This window comes from Molossus molossus, unplaced genomic scaffold (assembly GCF_014108415.1).
Source record: "Molossus molossus isolate mMolMol1 unplaced genomic scaffold, mMolMol1.p scaffold_m16_p_8, whole genome shotgun sequence".
Classification (NCBI taxonomy): Eukaryota; Metazoa; Chordata; class Mammalia; order Chiroptera; family Molossidae; genus Molossus; species Molossus molossus.
Genome location: NW_023425402.1, coordinates 14692602 through 14712270, shown reverse-complemented (window position 1 = coordinate 14712270; position 19669 = coordinate 14692602). Strand labels below are relative to the sequence as shown.

The following is a 19669-nucleotide window of genomic DNA, read 5'->3' as shown; positions in this document are numbered from 1 at the left end:
ATTTCTGGGTTTGTCTCTTGTGAATGTTATCCTGAACATCTTCATTTGGACAGTTTATTTGGGACTTGAGTTAGTTCCTGAAAGGGGTAGAGGAAAGAAGGAAGATTTCCTTAGTAAATGTGTGGGAGCAAAGGGGCTGGGCTCCCCAGGAGATGGGGTGGAAGGAAGATCTTGTCAGGATACAAAGTGGTTCATCAGCCTCCCTTCTCTCAGAGATGTGCATAGTGTCTGCTGCTCTTCACATTCCAAGATGGACACTGGAACTGGAAATAGCTCTTCTCATGCAGGACAGTGACTCTGCCAACAGCCCCAGAAACTCTGGCTCTTGAAAAGAGCCTTTGCCCTGGCCGGGTGGCTCAGTTGGTTAAAGCATTGTCCCCATTTGTCAAGGTTTCAGATTTGACCCCCAGTCAGGGCACATATAAGAATCAACCAATGAATCCATAAATAAGTGGAACAACAAATAGACGTTTCTTTCTTTCTCTCTCTAAAATCAATAAATAAAAATTTAAGAAAAGAAAGGGCCCTTCAATTGGGTGGCAGCCACCGGTTGGGTTTCCGGTCAAGGCACAGGCCGGGGTTTCTGGCCTCTTCCCTTAGCCAAAAGCAGGGAGGGGTGTGTGTGTGTGTGTGCAGGAGGCAGCTGATCCATGTGGATGTTTCTATCTCTCTCCTTCTCCCTTCCTTTTTCTCTAAAATCAATAAAAAACTTTGTGTGTGTGTGTGTGTGTGTGTGTGTGTGTGAAAAGTATGTGTAGCACAAAGGCCATCTCAATTAGCTTATGTTTATTGTACACGTATGCTTTATCTCATCTAATCTTCAAAACAACCCTATAAAATGGGTTCTATATTCATCTAACAGGTATATGTTGCACTCATTATGTGTCAGGCACTGTGCTATGTGCTGGAGATATGAAAAGTCAACAGAATACAACGTCTTTGCCTTCATGGGGCACAGAGTCTGATGGGGAAACATATTATAATACAAGCAAATGTAAAACTGCAATTATGCCAAGTACTAAGATGGAGAGGTATCTGATGCTGACAAAACAGGGAGGTTTTTAAGGAAAACTCCACTGAGGAAGGGAAGTTTGAGCTGAGCTCTGAGAAATAAGTAGGGGTTTACCAGGTAGGCCAAGAGCAGACAGAGAAAACAGCTGTGCAAAAGCCCTGGTCAAAGAAGAGAATGAAAGAGGAGTCGGGGAGGGGGGACATTAATTCTATCCTAGGTTTGTCTGATACCTGATGCTCCAGAACCAGAGTTCCTAACCATTCCTACCTCTCCTGTGCAGGCCTAGCTCCAGCCACAAGAAGCTGAAAATCTACATCTGACTTGCAGAGAAGAAAAAGCTTTAAAGATAAAGGATAGGGGTAGTGCATGTGATTTTACCGAGGAAGCCTGCCAGGGAACGAAAGAGACCTTGGAGACTTCGAGGACCGGCAGACAGGAGCTAGAAGACCTCCCCAGATCCTCGGAACGAAGCACAGAGGCCTCTTCCCTCAGCCAAAAGCTGGAAAGAAGAGAGAAAAGGAAATGACAGGAGGAACCGGAGCAAGATGCCCACAAGCCTCCCAGTTCTCGACCACCATTGCGGCTGCGCGCGCGCCGTTCCGGAAGCGGAAGTGCCCAGGAGGTCATTGTTGGTTTCCAAGATGGCAGCTCTCTGTGTACTGGTGTCGGGTTGTGGGCGGCTGTTCCGAGGGCTCCTGGCCAGCCCTGCCGCGACTAGCTGGGCTCGGCCTCCAGATCGCGGGTTCAGGGAAGGTGAGTCCTGAGTCCCGACGACCTCCCAGAGCTGAAGAGCAGCGGCGGGGGTTGCTTGCTCCGTGCCCCCTCCCTCTTTCCTTCGCGCGGTAATGCAACGTCGGAGATGCTGGCGCTCCCGGGGTGCTTGAAAGCCCCTTCCAGACCCTGGTACTGTTATCTTGTCTTCCCACCCCTCGTGAGAGTCCCCACGGTCAGAGGCGGGGGCGGACGGGGAGGACGGAGAAAAAGACCTCTTTAGTAAGGGCAGAAGAGAAACCAGTCCCACAGTTCAGGAAATTTTTCGGTAAGGGTCTGCTTGTTAATTCTTCCTTCCGAGGTGTCCAAACGGCCGCCTCATGCATTAAAGAACCCTGGATCATGAGGGACGGACATCTGGAGACCCTCCCAGGCGACTTCCTTTACAGTTGCTCGTCCGAAAATGCTGTGATCAGATGGCGGCTTTTTCTGCTCCACCGCTAGTCTCTCTGAGAAATGGAAGTTAAGGTGGAAAGGCCATTGAACAGCTGAAACAGAGGCAAATGTTGGATGGTATTCTTGCTTTTCATTAATCTTAAGTCTTGAAAGGCAGCCTGATTCTTGCATTGAGCTGAGAGCTTACTAAAGGCCAAATGCTTTATTTCAGGCTGTCAAAGGATTCTGGAGAAAGAAGATACAGCCCTTTTCCTGGGAAGATAGGTTCTAATAAGATATGTATACGCTGCAATAAAGTTCAGGGAGATTCGGTTAGTGGAAACAGAAAACCCAATTGGAAGTTTTCATAAGGAGGATATCTTGAATGGGCTTATGAAAGGATGGGATCTGGCAGAGAGTGAAAAAAGGTGTTTCAGGACATAGCCTTCCTTTGTGCACTGCTGGAAGCAGGAAAGGATGAGTGATGTGCAGAAGAAGTGATGTGTGTTGTGTATGTGTGTGTGTGTGTGTTTGTTTTTTTTTTTAAGATTCTGGCACAGTATTGTCCAGTGTATCCTTTAACCAAAGCTGAGACATATCCAGAGGAAGAGAGTGATCTTTGTTTTCAGAAGGAACAGGCAATTCAAAAAAGAGCCTAATGAACAGGCCGTTAGATTTGTTTTGGAAGAGGTCTCTTTTTTTAGCTTTCAAACAGCAATTTCAATAGAATAGAAAATCAAAGAGATAGTTTATGAAGAAATGGAAATAGCAGGTATGTGTGAAGAATTTAGCATAAAGAGAAGATGTAACATTTGCTAAAAAAAAAAAAAAAGAATTCTGGATACTGCCTGGTTAACATTAGGTAGACTAACCCATTAATAAAGAAAGACACGAGAGACCATGCTGCTAATAGAAAGGACTTGGAAAAGGTGTTTCATCTAGTCCCATGCTGCAAAATAAACATATGTCCATAACATAGTTGAGGGTGTCTTCCAGGTGTCAAACAGTAAGAGCTGCAATTTACACATCCGTTATGAAGTTGAAAACAGTACTTCACTATGTCCCCAGTGGATGGGCAAGAAGAATAGTTTTGGTTTTTTTTACAAAGGAATATTTTAGATTTGGATTTTTTTCTGTTGGAGAGTTTGTGAAATGATGGACTGTATAATCAGATGGGTATTCGAAGTCCTCCTCACCATAAATACTTGGGTTGGTTTCTCTTCATTGTTACTCACTGTCAGACCTAAACACTAAATAATTGAAATGATGTAATCTTAAAGGAAAACCACCTGTCTCCAAAGCCTTTATTTATTTTTTTTAGGTTTCTTATTTATTGATTTTAAAAAGAAAGAGAGAAACATTTGTGTGTTGTTCCATTCATTTATGCATTCATTGATTGATTCCTGTATATGCCCTGAGCAGAGATTGAACCCGCAACCTTGGCATATTGGGACAAAGCTCTAACCAACTGAGCTACCTGGCCAGGGCTCCAAAGTCTTTAAATGAAAAAAACTTTTCTTAGCCCTGGCCGGTTTGGCTCAGCGGTTAGAGGGTCAGCCCAAGGACTAAAGAGTTGCGGGTTCAATTTCTGTCAAGGGCATATACCTCGGTTGCAGTTTGGTCCCCGGCCCTGGTCAGGGTCATGCGGGAGGAAACCAGTCGATGTGTCTTTCACCTCAATGTTTCTCTTTCTCTCTCTCCCTCCCTCCCACTCTATCTGAAGATACATGGAAAAATATCCTCCGGTGAGGATTTAAAAAAAAAACAAGACAGCTTTCCTTGATATTCTACCCTTTAGGTGTAAAGCATTAAATACTACATATATACCTAATTTTGACTGGTCCCAGCTGGTATATTTGACACCCAAATAATATTGTGCACATATAATTTAAAGTTGGGGGAGGAAGTTGATGTCTGGCTGAAAATATTCGAGCATTCTACTTTTCAAAGTATCAGATAATACTACTTAATTTGAGTCAGAGTTCATGAGCACTCAGCACACTTCCTGACTGAGAGTAAAGACTCAGTCTAAAGCAGTGGTTCTCAGTTGGGGGCAGTTTTGTTCCCCAAGGAATATTTGTCAGTGTCTAGAGACATTTTTGGTTGTCACAACTAGTACTCCTAGCATCTGGTGGGTAGAGTCTAGGAATGTTGCTGTAATCTTACAGTCACAGGACAGTCCTTCACAACAAAGAACAGCCTGGCCTAAAATGTGAGTCATGTTGCTGTTGAGAAAGCCTAGTCTACCTCTTCCGGGGACCGTAACTTTAGGCATTCACAAAGGTCCAGCGTTTGATATACCATTGGACGCTGTCCTACAATACAGCCTCTCACAAAACTAGGCTGTCTGAACCCCTGGTAATAGAATTGTTTACCTTTATACCAAGAAGGTTGGGAAAGCACAGAAATCTGGATGGGGGCGTGTGCCCAGGCCGACTTCGTGGAGTCCATGCTGTGAGACCTAAAGTTCTCATGAAATTGTCTAAAACGAAAAAACATGTCAGCAGGGCCTATGGTGGATCCATGTGTGCTAAATGTGTCCGTGACAGAATCAAGCGTGCTTTCCTTATTGAGCAGAAAATCGTTGGGAAAGTATTGAAGGCACAAGTCCAGAGTCAGGAAGCTAAATTTTTTAAAAATGAGGCTTTTTTGAGTAATAGAAGCAATTAAAAGGCTTGTTTTGTTAAAAAGAGAGAACGCCTAGTCTAAAGTTTGACAAGGGATACACAAAGCCAAAAAATATTATGAAAGAAGCAAGACTGAAGGAAGACAAAAATGGAAATTGTGGTTTATTGAATGCCTGCTGCAAACACTGCTAAGTTTTCCACATACATTTATTTAATCTTCTCAATAATCCTTAAAGGTGGATATTGCTGCCCTGGCCAGTTTGACTCAGCGGTTAGAGCATCAACCTGCAGTCCAGAGAGACTCGGCTTCGGTTCCCGCTATAGCGGTTCTCAACCTGGGGGTTGAATGACCCTTTCACAGGGGTCGCCTAAGACCATCGGAAAACACATATTTCTGATAGTGATTCATAACAGTAGCAAAATTACAGTTATGAAGTAGTAATGAAAATAATTTTATGGCTGGGGGTCACCACAACATGAGGAACTGTATTAAAGGGTCGCAGCATTAGGAAGGTTGAGAACCACTGCGCTAAGGGCACGGACCTCAGTTGCAGTTTGTCTTCAGCCCTGGTTGGGTCCTGTGGGAGGCAGCCACTTGTGTCCCTTTCACATCGATGTTTCTCTCTCTCTCCCTCTCTTTCTCTCTCTCCCTCCCACTCTATATGAACAAAAATAAAAAAGTGGATATTACTGACATTTTTACAAATGATGTCCAGAAAGGTTCAGTAACTGCCCACCATCACAGCTAGTGAGTGGTAGAGTTGGTGCATGGGTCGATGCACAACCAGTGAGCCACACCAGCCAGACGTGAATGGTAGAGTTGGAAGTAGACCCAGTGCTCTTCCCTCTCCACCAGCAACATCACCGTGGTACTCCACGGCAGGACTTCCCCATGGTTCCTTCCCTTCCCTGAAAGCCCTCATCAATTAACTTGCTGAAGACCAGTTAGTGCCTTTAGGGTTAGCACTGCCAGACTTAGCAAACTTTGTGTTTAGACCTAATTCCTGCCTTATCACTCTTACAGCTCTTATGAAGGAAGTGTATTTAAAGTAAGAAAAATAAACATGATTATCTGAATTTACACTAATGATCTATCAGACACCTAGATCAGAGAGTGCTGAAATGAGTAAAGGCTGAAGGAAATATTCTGGTGTTTTTGTTTGTTTTGTTTTGATTTTTATATATGATAATTTCATTATAAGCCAATTTTTAAATATGTTTTTATTGACTTTTTAGAGAGAGGAAGGGAAAGAGAGAGAGAAACATTGATGTGAGAGAAACATTGATCGGCTGCCTCCTGCACGCCCCCTATTGGGGACCGAGCCCGCAACCTGGGCATGTGCCCTGATCAGGAATAGAACCAGGACCTCTCAGTCCATGAGATGATGCCATTGAGCCACACTGGCCGGGCTAAAGGGAACTTTCTTTTTCAGTTACCTATAGCATTTCAGACAAGGCAGCCCTATAGCTGAAAGCTTTGAGCAAGGAGTGAGTTGAGGGACTTGAAAGAATTGAGAAATTGCCTAGCCTATTTGGCTCAGTGGTTAGAACGTCAGCCTGTGGACCAAAAGGTTGTGGGTTAGATCCTGACCGTGTGAGAGGCAACCAAGTGATGTGTCTCTCTCACATTGATGTTTGTCACCCACCCTCCCTCCTTTCCACTCTATGTAAAAATCAGTGGAAAAATATCCTCAGGTGAGGTTTAACAACAACAAAAAAAGAATTGAAAATAACCTGCTGGTGGAAAGAGGATTTTGTGCAGCAATAAGACTCCTCATTCTGAAGTATAGTGCAGAGGGACATTCCCTCACAGGTCCAAGAGAAAAGAAATAGGGAGGTGACAAGAGAATCAGAAAGGTTCAGTGGTAGAATTAAAGATGAACAGGAGGGAGAGGTGCTTGAGAGAGGGAGGAGTTTGAGAAAAGTAGTTAATGACCAGAAATGCAGGCACACATCCCAAACACGCACTTTACTCCCTGACCCTGTAAGACAGTCATTGCCACTTCTTAGTCATCTTCAATTCAGTTATTCCATTCTTCATACTCTGCTTGGGACTTGGTTTCTATGGATCCTTTCCAAGAAGGATCTTGGTCTCTGGGCACTCTCTGTAGCAGTGCCCTCCACTCATCATTCATCTTTCCTCACTTCCTCCTTTACTTAAACAGTTGGGTCTTTATACTGCTGCTTTTCACTGTGTCTGTGTTTATGTGGCCATCAAGGTCTTTCTGTGTTCACTGCAATCTCACCGCAATGCTGTTTGCTCTAGACTGTTACAATTCAGTTATCTTGGACTCCATCCTAGACGAGTATTTACTGAAGCACTCAAAGGACCTCTTTACGAGGCATGGACTTTATTATGGTGAAGTTCCCATACTTGGTTTAGTTCCCTTTTCTCCCCTAGGGCAAAGACTTTGTCTTCCTAGTCTGTTGTAACTCTCTGCAATAGATGAGACTGGGCTGCACGGGCCATGGGTGCCCAGCAAATGTGTTGCCTCCTGTGGAACAGATTATTTGATTTGTATGAGAAGTGCCTGTCTTCAAAGACTTTGGCCCTTAATTCTAGTTTAGAAAATTGCCCTATTTCTTTCCTGAGTTTATTTGATATAGCCATTTCTCAGAACACAAGGGTGATTCCATCTTTTTCTAAACAAGTTTTCTGTTAGTGCCTAAATCTCTTAGTCCAGCTTTTCTTAGCCACCCCCACTTCTCTAAATGGAGAGGAGGCCAGGGACAAAATGGATCTCAGGTTTTGTTTGGTTTTGACATGTTTTGTATGCACACTGAAAATCAATACTATTTTGATGCCTATCTCCTGTTTTGAGAGGCTTAAAATCTATCAGAGCCTCTTCAGGCTGCAGCCAGGCCTTCTGCCCTAGAACTGAGACACCACCCTGATTAATCTCAATCTCATGTGAATTCTCAGGTCATTCCTTCTGGTTTGACAAATTGTCTCTATTAGATAAGCATCTGCCTAATGTTTTACCCACTGGCTTATAGTAAGATGATTCACTGGCTCAGAGTTGCTGTGTGGGGAACTTGTGAACAGTGGAGCTTGCCATAGTCTTTGATCTCTTTTCCAGGGGCCAGTGGGATGACTTCAGGGTTTGGGTCTTTGCCGGGAGTGATGTGTGTTTTGTTAGACTTGTTTACCTCATGATTAGGACCCAAGTGTCTGCATGGAGAAGGGAACCACATGTTTATCTGCTTTGTGTTTCAGGGCATTGTTCTAGTGCTGACTCCAGTGGTACCTTAAAGTTTCTCCTTTTGTTTCCTATCATGATTCTTAAAACCTTTCCTCCCACCTGTTGCTCGGATTTGGTCATCTGTGGTCCAACTTGTTTTTTGCAAAGTTGCAATATTTCTGGGGTGCCTAGAAGCCCTACTGGACTGGAGTCATGCACTCCTTTTGCATCCTCACATTTATAGGTTGACACATTGCAGTGACAGTCCCTCTGCAACTGTGCTGGCCTCCAGACTGAGCACCAGGTTGAGTCTCACCCACATCCCATTTAGGTTGGTCTCTGTTCTTCTTCTTCTTCTTTTTTTTTTTAACTTCATATAGAGAGGGAGGGAGAGAGAGAGAGAGACATCGACGTGAGAGAGACACATTGGTTGCCACCCACACGACCCCAGCTGGGGCCGGGGACAAACTGCAACCATGGTAAGTGCCCTTAGCGGGAACTGAACCCAGGACTCTCTGGTCCGTGGGCCGACGCTCTAACCGCTGAGCCAAACCAGCCAGGGCCTGGTCTCTGTTCTTGAACAAGTAGATCTGGTGTGTGTGTGGCGTTGGGGGGTACATTTTCTTTTATAGGGAGAAACCTAGTTTGTCTTTTGATTGGTAACTGCAGTGTTTGGGAGAAGGCCTCAGGGCCTTCCTGGCCATTGTCACAATTTTGTGTCTGGTGTTAGACATAGAAGGGCTCTCAGGTTGGTTATTTAGAAGTAATGAGTATTCATGAATGGTCTATCTTACCCAGAAAGTAAATGGGGAACAACAATTCCAGACCGTCTGTGTCCAATTAGGTGTCAGTCACAGAGCTCAGTGATCACAGATGCTGCTGTGAGACTCTGGTTGGGTTAGAGTTGCCTAATTTTTTTTCCTTAGACATATTCTTTCTCTCTGTTGTTAATTTTTTATTGTAAAAGCAGTACATGTTTATTTTAAAAATTAGAAAATACAGGTGGGCATAAAGAAGAAACTAAAAATCACTTACTGCCACCACTGAGAGAAAACCAGTATTACCAAATAGCTTCAGGGGTCTGTGAGCCTCCCAAACTCCTTGTTTAATTGCATGTATGCCTATGGGCATTTTTCTAGGGAGTGGTCCATAATTTTCCCTAGATTGTCAAATTAAGTACTTTAGGCTCTTTCTAATCTGTATTCTTGCCTTGGCTAGAGCTGAGTAAAACTAATTGTGGTAGCCAAGCTGCTATTAAAATATGATTTTAGTATGTGGGGAGACAGTTTGCAGTTACATGGGCCCAAGTTTTCTTTTTTTTTTTTTAATCCTCACCCAAGGACATTTTTCCATTTTTTGCTCAGATAGATTGGGAGGGAGGGAGAGAGAAATATCGACATGAAAGAGACACATCAAGTGGTTGCCACCCACACAACCCAACCAGGGCCGGGGACAAACTGCAACCCAGGTACGTGCCCTTAGCGGGAACCGAACCCGGGTCTCTCTGGACTGCAGGCCAACGCTCTAACCGCTGAGCCAAATTTCCAGGGCCCAAGTTTTCTATTATGGTAATTACGAGTCAGAAGAAGACCATGATGAATATTTCTCCCATTAATTGAGCATCTGCTATGTGCCAGTTCCTATGCTAATAGCTATGGCTTCTCTCTTTCTAAAGAAAGTGGGAGAACAAGCATGGATCTCCCAGAACTTTCTATTTGGTTATATTTGCCAAATGTGGGCTGTTGGCTTGGTTCTTCCTTTGAATATTGAAGTTGTCATCAATGTTTCTATCTCTCTCTCCCTATTCCTTCTTCTCTCTCTAAAATCAATAAAGGGGGTGGGGGGAGATAGGTTGTCATTCTGCATCCCAGTCAAGAAAGATAGGAAATATGTACAGCCTGACAGATGTGTGTGACTTACTGCTTTTCCCTCAGGTTCTCTGTTGACTGCCAGACCTAAATAGGCAAAAAACTGAGGGAGTCCCTCTCAGTCTGAAATTGCAGTACTCTCCTTGAACTTCTGCCTCGACCCAGTATCTGCAAGCCCCTTACTCCCACCTGTTTCTTGTTTTGTTTTTTTTTAGAGAGAGAAAGAAAGGGAGAGAGAGAAACATTGATGTGAAAGCAAGACATCAATCAGCTATCTCCTGCAAACCCTCTACCAGGAATTGAGTCCACAACCCGGGCATGTGCCCTGACTGGGAATCAAACTGGCAACCTTTTGGTGAACCGAACAACACCCAGCAAACTGAGTCACACCAGCCAGGACACTCCCACCTCTTATATCACACCTCTTCCATGTAGATAACAAAATGCAACCCTGCAGGGAGGAGTGGAGAGGAGATGAGGATTTAACTCACACTTGTCCTCAAACAGCTGTAACAGGCCCTCAGGATGAATGTTAGGAGTGACTTGTCTCATTGCTTATCTACCCAGGGCCACCAAAGCTGTGTTAGTTCATTGCTGTATCTTAGATTGCAAACACTTCAAGGTCAAAAACTGTGTCTGTCTGATTCTCTTAGTAAAAGGACACATGCAGTGGGTACTTTTGAAGGTCTTTTACATGCTTCTGCCCCCCACCCCCACACATACTTTTAGGTCATTATTGCCAGCCACAGTAGGGCAGGATCTTGCCAATTTCCTTAGATAGAACCAAGATGAATCTTGGCTTAGAAAGGCAAAAACAGTGTGTAGATCCTCGATCCCAGAGAGATATTACTTGGGCATTTGGCTTGTCCCCACCCAGCCTCAAGGGCATAGAGCCTTGGCACTTGGAGGTGAACCCTGCACGCTTTCTCTTCGAGGTGGGCACTGTGGGAGAGTGCAGACTGAAGGCTCCATTGGAACTATTATTTGAAACTCCCTGTTCCTTATTAAATGGCTGACCTAATTTTTCCCCTTTATCTCTGTAGTGGTGGAGATCCAAGAAGGGAAGACAACTATAGTAAGTATCATCGAGTTGGCCATTTATAACCTCTTTAACACTTGGAGCTGCCTGGCTGCTCCTCTGAGGGAGGGACGAAGGTCCAAACTGGACTCCTAGCTCTAGGATCAGCTCCCTCTGTGACCATAAATCTCACAGTCTATTTTTCAAGTTGTGTGCTATAGTGGGGTTACTCAAATAGTCATTGTAGCATCTGTTACTTGATTAAAGTGGCCATTTGTATGACAAGATCTCAGAGGTCTTTGCTGATATGTTCTTTGGAGGGTGATAAATTAGTTTTCCAAATAAGAAACTAAGGCAATGGCAGGACTAGAGAGCCAGAGTAAGCTGATCCAAGGCCAGGATCCTAGATCTCAGTTCCTTTCCTTTCTGCCCAGAAAGACTAAGCTACTCCTTAAGTGATGCAGTTAAAAGGTGACACTCTCTGGACCCTGGGCTCCCTAGCTAGCATCCTGACTTGTGTGTTGGTAAGAAAGCTAGAATGACTCTACTCACTCCCCCCTTTCCCTCTTTGGGCCCATCTCACCTCCCTTCCTCCAGGAGTCATGGGGCCTAGATTATCCTATAATCCCTAAAAGACAGCATTGTTTTCACATGGCTTTCCTTGCCTCCAAGAAATCCTCAGCCACTCCACAGAGCTCCCAGAAGCCTGTATAATTTCCATGTCAACCAGGGATTTAACCCTTCTGGCAGCCAGCCAAGCTCGATACACCCTAGGCAGTCTTATCCCCACAACAAGGCTTTCAGGTTCCCTCTTTGGGTCTTCCCCAGAATCCTCCCTCAGCTTTTGCAATGCTTAACCTCAAAATAATTCTTTTGAGGGGGCCCTCACCCCCTTAGGGCACCTTGTTTATTTCCTTATTCAAAGCTGAAATGAGCAGTCACCCTGTGAACTCCATGCTGGTGGAGAGAAAACACATCTGGCTGTTGAGTGTGAAGACTGTTTCTCATGTGGGGCATGAATTTGCTATTTGTAGAATGAACAGGGAGACATGGTGGCATTAGGAGAACCTTGGGGGAGGGAGCCCATCCATTCCTGGAGAGGTACTGCCTTGGCTGACTGGGGGCTGCTCACTCTCTGGGGTCTCACTTTCTTCATCTATAAAGTCAGATCATGACGCCTCCCTCACTAGGTTGTGGGGGTTAAATGAGATGATACATGTGAACGATGATTAGCACAGGGCCAGGCATATAATAGGGAGTCAGTGAATGTTAGCTCTTGCTCCACAGCCCACCTTAATCCCTCGCAAGCTACCACACACCTATGCATTTTCCCTAACACACTTCCCTATTTCCATTGTAGTTATGGCCTTGGCAAAAAGATCGGTAGCGGTGCCCTGCACAGCCAAGCATTTCTTCCAGCTCCCTTCCTATCAGCCAGTTCTACCCCAGGAGACAGTGTTGCTTCCCTCCCAGAGCCTCTCAGCCTGCCCCAACCTCGCTCTCATAATCCATGGCTTCAGTCAGCAGAACTTTCTAAACTCCCCCTCTTGCAATTGGAGCTGACTCCCAGCTCACTGGTCTATTGCACTCAGTGATTCCAAGGCTGTGTCACAGGATACAATAACTACAGCAGAGGTCATTTTGCATGTGGCCTCAGCATGGTTGGAAAGGTGGCATCCAAAATAATAAAAGCAAGGAGGAGGACAGGTTAATGTATTGTCCCATCTGTGTTTTTAAAAAAGAACGAGAAGAAGCAGGAGTCCTCACGGATATCTGCTCGTCTAGGCAGAGACCAGACTTCTCACCTGGGCACTGTTGGCATCCTGGGCTGGCTAATTCTCTGTGGTGGGGGCTGTCCTGTGCATTGTAGGATAGTTAAGCTTCCTGCTAGATGCCAGTAGCACCCCATCCCCCAGTTGTGACAGTCAAACATGTCTCAGACGTTATTCAGTGTCCCTGGTGGGGACAAAATCATGTCAGGCTAAGAACCACTGGCATAAACTTAGCTCTGTAAGATAAAGCTGAAAACTGCAGTTTCCTCTGAGAAGGGTATGTAGGATGGGAGGGAGACTTCCTTTGGACTCCACATCCCTACGCAGCTTGAAACTTTTTACTATGTGCATTTATTATTTTTTTCCCAAAGGTTGTTTTTGTTTGTGTGAGGAAGGAAAGGTAGCATTCAGCGGATACAGCAAACCCCTCCCTCTTTCCACCAGCATTAAGTTCAGTTTTCACTGCCTTTGAAGGCCACCAAATCACTTCTCTGTGGTCCAGTATGAGCAACTACAGAACCACCACCATAGTTCCAGCAGAGAGACCAAGTACCTGTTCCCACAAGACTGTCAAGGATGAAGTTACACCAGCATTCCCACCATTTTAGGGGTTGCTCAAGGATTAGAGACTGCACACAGCCCTCTCCCTCACTGGCTGTCTTTCTCTGCCTGCTAGATCGAAGGCCGTATCACAGAGACTCCCCGGGAAAGTCCAGATCCCCCTAACCCCTCTGGCCAGTGCCCCATCTGCCGGTGGAACCTGAAGCACAAGTATGGCTATGAGGTGAGTGTGCAAAGACACTGGGCTCTGCATGTTATGGAGGTCATATTCCCTGGTAATTTAAGTAGATCACTCCTCACAGCTCCCCTTCCCCCATGGCCAGTGCTACATCTCATGGAGCCACCAAAGACAAGCCTTTTAGTGGCTCTCAACCCCGGCTGCACATTAGAATTACAGGAAGGCTTTAAAAATCACTCAGGCCCTACCCCCAGGCATTGATTCAGTTGTCTAGGGTAAAGCCTGGCCATCATTTTTAAAGCTCCCAGGTGATTCTCATGTGCAGCCAGGGTTGAGAGTCACTTAGTTCATTGTCTGGTTGCAGGGGATTCAGACCACCAGAGCCCTGTACCCCAGTCTTGCAGAGTTGTGTTCCCAAGGGGGATGGAATTGGGATCTGAGTTTGGCTTGCGTTCTTTTGTAATGAGAGGCTATTTGGGAAGACCTCACTGTGATCTGGGGACACATTATTGTCTTTCTCCTTATTGGAGCTACAGAGACTCATTTGCCCCTGCTCTTCCTGCTCTTCTAGCTCCTCATCTGTTTCCACGGAAGGGCGATGACAGTAACAAGAGGCACCTTGAGTTGAGCGCATGCTCTTGTCAGGCACTGTTGTAAGCACGTACACGTTTCATTCACTTAGTTTTCACAGTATCCCTATGAAGTAGGGACTATTTTTATCCTTGGTTTACAGGTAAGGAAATTTGAGGCATGGAGACATTAATGAACTTGCCTCACATCACCTAGCTAAGTATCAGCTGAGATTCAAACTCTGGGGATACAAACCCCACACAGAGACTACGACCCCACCTATTATGCTGCATCCTCCCTAGAAATGGGGAGGGCCTAGGGGAAAGGACACGGCCCTGGAGAAATTCATACTTGTCTTTCAGCATTCTATTGGTGACATTAAGCACCCTATTTTTAGGTTTCAGGTGATTCAGGCTCTGGGCCAATTTGACCTGCAGGTTGTCCCTGTGCCCCTTTGTGGAAGGGGATGACTAAGGGCAGAGATCTCGGTCAGGTGGTAAGAGCAGGAGAGGCCACATGCCCATGGGATCTGAACAGAATGACCCAACTAATCTCCCGGGCTGGGAGCCTTGGCTTTAGGCCACCATGGGTGGGGAGAGGGGGTGTTCTTTCACTCTGCGCTGGGCCTTTCTGCTGATGGTCGCCTGGAGTAATAGGAAGCTTGCAGGCCCCAGGGCAGTACTCAGCTTCGTTACATGGAAGTTATTGAGGTTGTGGCCATACTTGGAATCCCAGCTGAAGATGGGGAGGTGAACCTGCCTGACCAACATGGGGCACTCTTCCCACCAGCCGTTTCCAGGAAATAGACTTGGCTCTGTTTATCCAGCAGAAGAAATCCAATCCCCTCCGAGGTAAAGGCTAAAGTTGTTTTCCTTTACCCTTTTCTACTCAGGACACCGTTAGCCTGAGCTGCACAAATCTGTCAGCTTCCTTGGCAGCCTGCAGTGGGGAAGGCTGGGGCTGCGAGCCCAGTTTATTAGCCCTGGATAATCCAATCCAAATTCTTTTCATCAGATTCTGAAGATTACAGGGGTGGGAATTGGGGGGTCTGGGTCCCTTAGGAGCTGTCCAGTGATTAAAACAAATCTGTGGTTATACAGCGAGGCGCCTGCCAGGGCAGCAAGTCAGTCTGTGGACATGACTGCTAAGACTGGCGTGCCAGGCCCCTCAGTAGTGGGGTTAGCTTTTATTTAACCATCTCGGCCATCCTGTGAGAGTTGGGAGAAATGGTCTCGTCTTGATTCTGGCTCTGTTTGTCCTTGTTTCCTTAACTCTTCCAAAGCAGTCTGATGGTCCAGAGGAAGCCTAGAATCCATTCACATCTGGTCACAGGGGCTTAGAAGATGTAAGATTTAACTTCACAGCCGTGGTCTCTTCCTCGGCTTGTATCCTGCTTAGCACGCAGAGGGAGTGGCGGAAGGTGGAGGGACTGTCCACATGTATTCCAGCCTATAGGCTTTGGGAGTGGCAATGGTATAGATTTTTCCTCGAGTAGAAACATATGACATACCCTCTCCTCATCCTAGAATAACAGACCTTTTGTCACCAGGAAAGATACTGCAGGTGCATGGAAGATTGTTAACACTTCTTGAAGAGATTCTGTTTTCCAACCCAGTCTATCGAAAGATTATCTCACAGAGCTAAAAGCTCTTGGCATTGGCAGTGGGGTCAGAAATCCTTACTGAGTTGGGATTTAACTTTTGTTAGGGTGAAGGTAGCTGACCAGTGTGCAAAGCTCTGTGTGGAGAGTGAGCTCAGGTCAGTTCCCAGCAGAGATTTCAACCTCTTAGAGTGCCAGGATTGACGGCCTCCCCTGTCGTTCGTGTGGCCTGACTTCCCAGCACCAAACGTCCACCCAGCTGACCCTCCTCTGCTGTTTTCCATTTCCACTAGGATGTTCTGCTGCTCAGTCAGTTCATCCGGCCTCACGGAGGCATGCTGCCCCGAAGGATCACAGGGCTGTGCCGGGAAGAGCACCGCAAGATTGAGGAGTGTGTGAAGATGGCCCACCGCGCAGGTAGGATTCCCCTCCAGGGTTAAAAGGGGCAGAAGGCTGTAGATGCCGTTCTCCCCCGTCCCCCTGCCACTGCCCCATGTTGTAGCCCCTCCTGGGAGAGAAATGGACATCCAGAGTCTTCACTGTAATCCCCCCAGTGTCATCCTTCCACCCCCTTGGGCTTTCTCTGTGGCACCCACGAGCTGTAGAGGAGCTGCAGAGACGTCTCCTTATATGCTCTTCCCTCCACTCAGGTCTGTTGCCAAATCATAGGCCTCCGCTCCCTGAAGGATTTGTTCCGAAAGGCAAACTCCAACTCAACCGGTAAGCACGCCTGGGTGTCAACACCCTGAGCGTTCTGCAGGCCCCCGTTCTCACTGTATTCTGCCGGGGAAGCCATTTCTTGGATCTCATCCCACAGCCCAGGAAAGCTAGAGTGTTCTTTGGCTGTCTGTTCCGTCCCATCCAGCTTGAGCACCCACCCCCATCAGTGCCACACAGCTGCAGTTGATGGCGCGTACGCTTCTGTCACCCTCCCCTGCTGACCTCAGCCTCTTTCCTCTTCCCTCCCCAGTGGGGCACTTAGCACAGGCGCAAGGAGGATAAGAAGGTCTGCTGGTTGGGCATTAGAATGTGCTAATCCCTGTTTATGACATCATACTAGGTTGCTATGGGAATGTCAGAACACTTCAAACTTTTACTATCCCAGCCCTGAGGTTATTAAGGGGCAAAATGAGGCTTTAAAAATGGGTGGACTCTCTCGGGTGGGGCCTCTGTATATAGCTGTGCAGGTCGTACACTGCAAGACTTCAAGGCAGTGTCCACATAGACTAGATTGTGAATGGTGCTCCCTAGCGTTGTGTACTTAACCTGCACAGCTGCACATGGTGACCCAGGAGGTCCCGAGGCTTTAGAGGAGAGGAAGGCCCCTGGATCCTGGAATCAATCAATGTGCCTTTCAGCCTAAGCAGGGTGGCACCCTCTGGTGTAGGAGCAGACCTGTCTCACAACTCAAACAGGCATCCTATTGTATGTCCTCTCCCTCCCCCATCTCTGACATTGCCACACACACATACTCCTAGATCTAAAACACTCCCTTTTTGAGAATAGAGCCAGGTTTATAAATCGATTTTGGTATTTATTCTTGTTCTCCCCTGTCGACGGTTCCTGCCTCTTTCAGCCTGTCCAGCTGCCACTGGAACTGCTCTCTGTGCGGGACCAAAGATGGTTGAAACAAAGCAAGACTTATCCCACCCTTAGCAACCTCCTAGTCTGATCCTTAACAGAACCCGGGCACGAGGGTCGGAGTCCAGGCAGATACCAGCCACAGATTGCTGGGCTTGGGGTGCAGGGCCAAAGCTGGATCTTCACTGATGCCCATCTCCACCTGCCCTTTCCATGTTGCTCAGTTGGGCCATCTGCCAGCAGCCCTGGGGGATCAGGACCTAGTAACTTCTTCCGGTCTTTCCCAAATGTACTGTGGACCATTTGGGGGTTGAGCATACCCCCACCCCCCTACTTGTTAAGAGACAGCAGCAGGCCTAAGGACACAATCCATCCTGCCCTCAGGCCTTTGAAGTGAGGCCAGGCTCCCTCCCATATATCCGGTGTCCTTTAACGTGACACGGGATTGATGATGTGTGGGGGCTCTTGGGTTGCAAAAGGCCACTCTGGGGCGGGGGAGGGGAGTCCTGGCCATGATGGAGGTTGATTCCCTCCAAGGGACTTTATAATTCTATCCAGAGGCCCTAGGGCTTCGGGCCCCAGAGGAGCCACACTTCCTCCTCCCCCTGCCCCTTCAGGAGAGGTAAGAAGGAGCCTTGGTTCTTCCCAGAGCTGGAATCTTCCCAAAAGGCTGACTGGAGGCCACCCAGGAACCCCTTCCCCACCAGCTGGCTGCTTCATTTGGCACAGGCTCCAGGCCCAGGGCTAGCTGAAGCCCAGCTTCCTCGGCTCTCCAGGGCAGGGGGGAAGAACTGTTTTAGGGCAACGGTTCTGGAGAATCTGGTCGGCTTGGGGGATCTTCTGGGGTCCTGAAATTCCAATGAGCACTCCTTTTGGGTAACCAGCTCCCACACCCCATCTCTTTACCCACCGCCTCTGGAGGCTGGGAGATGTCAGCCCAGGGGCCTGCCAGGTCTTCCTTTCCTTACCCTTGACTCTCCTGCCGTCCCAGCACCACCAACCATGGAAAGAGCAGCCCCTAGGGCCAGTCCAGTCCTCAGAAGTCTCCTTGTTGGCACTGACATGGACAGGAGACTCAGGCCTCCCCGCCTGCCCACCTCACACTCAGACTGCAGGCCAGCACCTCCCCCAGCTTTACTTCCTTTACGCGGGGCTCAGCGCAGAAGGCCAAGGTCCAGGGGAGCTCAGTCGAAATGTATAAATCAGCAATCATTTTTTCACTTTTATCTAAAAATTTTTATCTAAAGGTATTTATTTTATTAAAAATGTCTCAGTTGAGGGTTTTTAGCGGTGGCTGGGTTGAGTCGCAGCCTAGAGTGGAGGCAGAGGAGGATCCTGGCCTTTGCCATAGCTGAGCTTTCAGGATAAGGGTGGGCCTCTCTGGACAGGATCCAAGTTTCATTCTGAATGGAGTAAACCCCAATCCCAGCCGGCATGAGCCACTTTTCCGGGAACTATCAGCGCCCTGGCCATCCCCAAAGGAGGCCAAAGGACTGTGGGCGTCAGCCATCTTTTCCCACCCCCTCCTGCTTACCCCCCATGGGCCCTCACCCTTGGCTCCCATCATGGGTTGAGTGAGGGGCAGGGGTCCTACAGCAGTTATGGCTGCCCAGGGGAGCTCCCTGAAGACTGGGTGGCAGAGTGAGCCAAGTGGGGAAGAGGGACGGGTTCTTCCAGGCCCTTACATCAGCCTCTCCTCTCCCCGTGGCTGAGACCAGAGAGGAATGATCTGCTCTCCAGAAGCCTCTTCCTCTGCCTCCTCCCCCAGCAAATACACATAAACATTGACAACTCATAAAGATCAAGGGAGCATGTGGCCCTGGGCTGCCTGACCCTGGCCACACACGCTTACGGCAACAAGAGCCCAGCCCAGCCCGTCTGTTTACAGCACACTCAGTGGTTGCTCCCAGGAAAAGCCCCTGCTCCTCAAGGGAAGAAAACTGGAGAAAGGGTTTCACAGCTTTGGCCTGAGGAGGTAGTGCCCACTCTCCCAGCTCCAGCATGGCCCCAGCCCTCAGCCACGCCCTGGTCCTCCCTCCACAGGTATCTGACCCGCTGGTCCCCCCGCTCCGTCAAGCCCATCTACAATAAAGGCCACCGCTGGAATAAGGTGCGCATGGCCGTGGGCTCGCCCCTCCTGAAGGACAACGTCTGCTACTCAAGAAGGCCTCTGGTGCTGTATCATTGACTGAGCGGGCTTCCTGAGGGCCTGGCCGGAGCTCCTTCTGCTCTCCCACCCCTTCCTATCAGGGTGGCCCGGCTCCTCCAACATGTGTGGCACTGGTGGCTGTGGACCACCTTTCATGCCCTTGGCCTGCTAGCAGCCGTGCTGGGAGCTGGGGGCGGGCAAGGCTTTTGGGTTCCTGGCAGCTGTGGGGGTCTCATGACTGGTTGGGGCCATGCTCTGTGCTAGAGGACAGGAGTTCTGCTCAAAGGAATGTCATAAACCAGGCTCATGTTTACCCTGGGTGTGTGCTCACTGCTTGGGAAGTTTGGGGGGCTTGGGCCTATTTCCGGCCAGTTACTGAGCGTTGCATCACTAATCTCATGATGA

The 19669-nt window shown here is 47.7% G+C and overlaps 1 protein-coding gene across 1 annotated transcript; it reads left to right on the top strand.

The window, feature by feature from the left end:
* Positions 1-1646: 1646 nt before the first annotated feature.
* MRPS18A (mitochondrial ribosomal protein S18A) lies at positions 1647-19617 on the top strand. Its single transcript, XM_036248993.1, has 6 exons — positions 1647-1765; positions 10879-10910; positions 13302-13409; positions 15828-15951; positions 16185-16254; positions 19159-19617. The coding sequence occupies exons 1-6, from the start codon at positions 1654-1656 to the stop codon at positions 19301-19303; spliced, it is 591 nt and encodes a 196-aa protein (XP_036104886.1). The 5' UTR covers positions 1647-1653; the 3' UTR covers positions 19304-19617.
* The last annotated feature ends 52 nt before the right edge of the window (positions 19618-19669 follow it).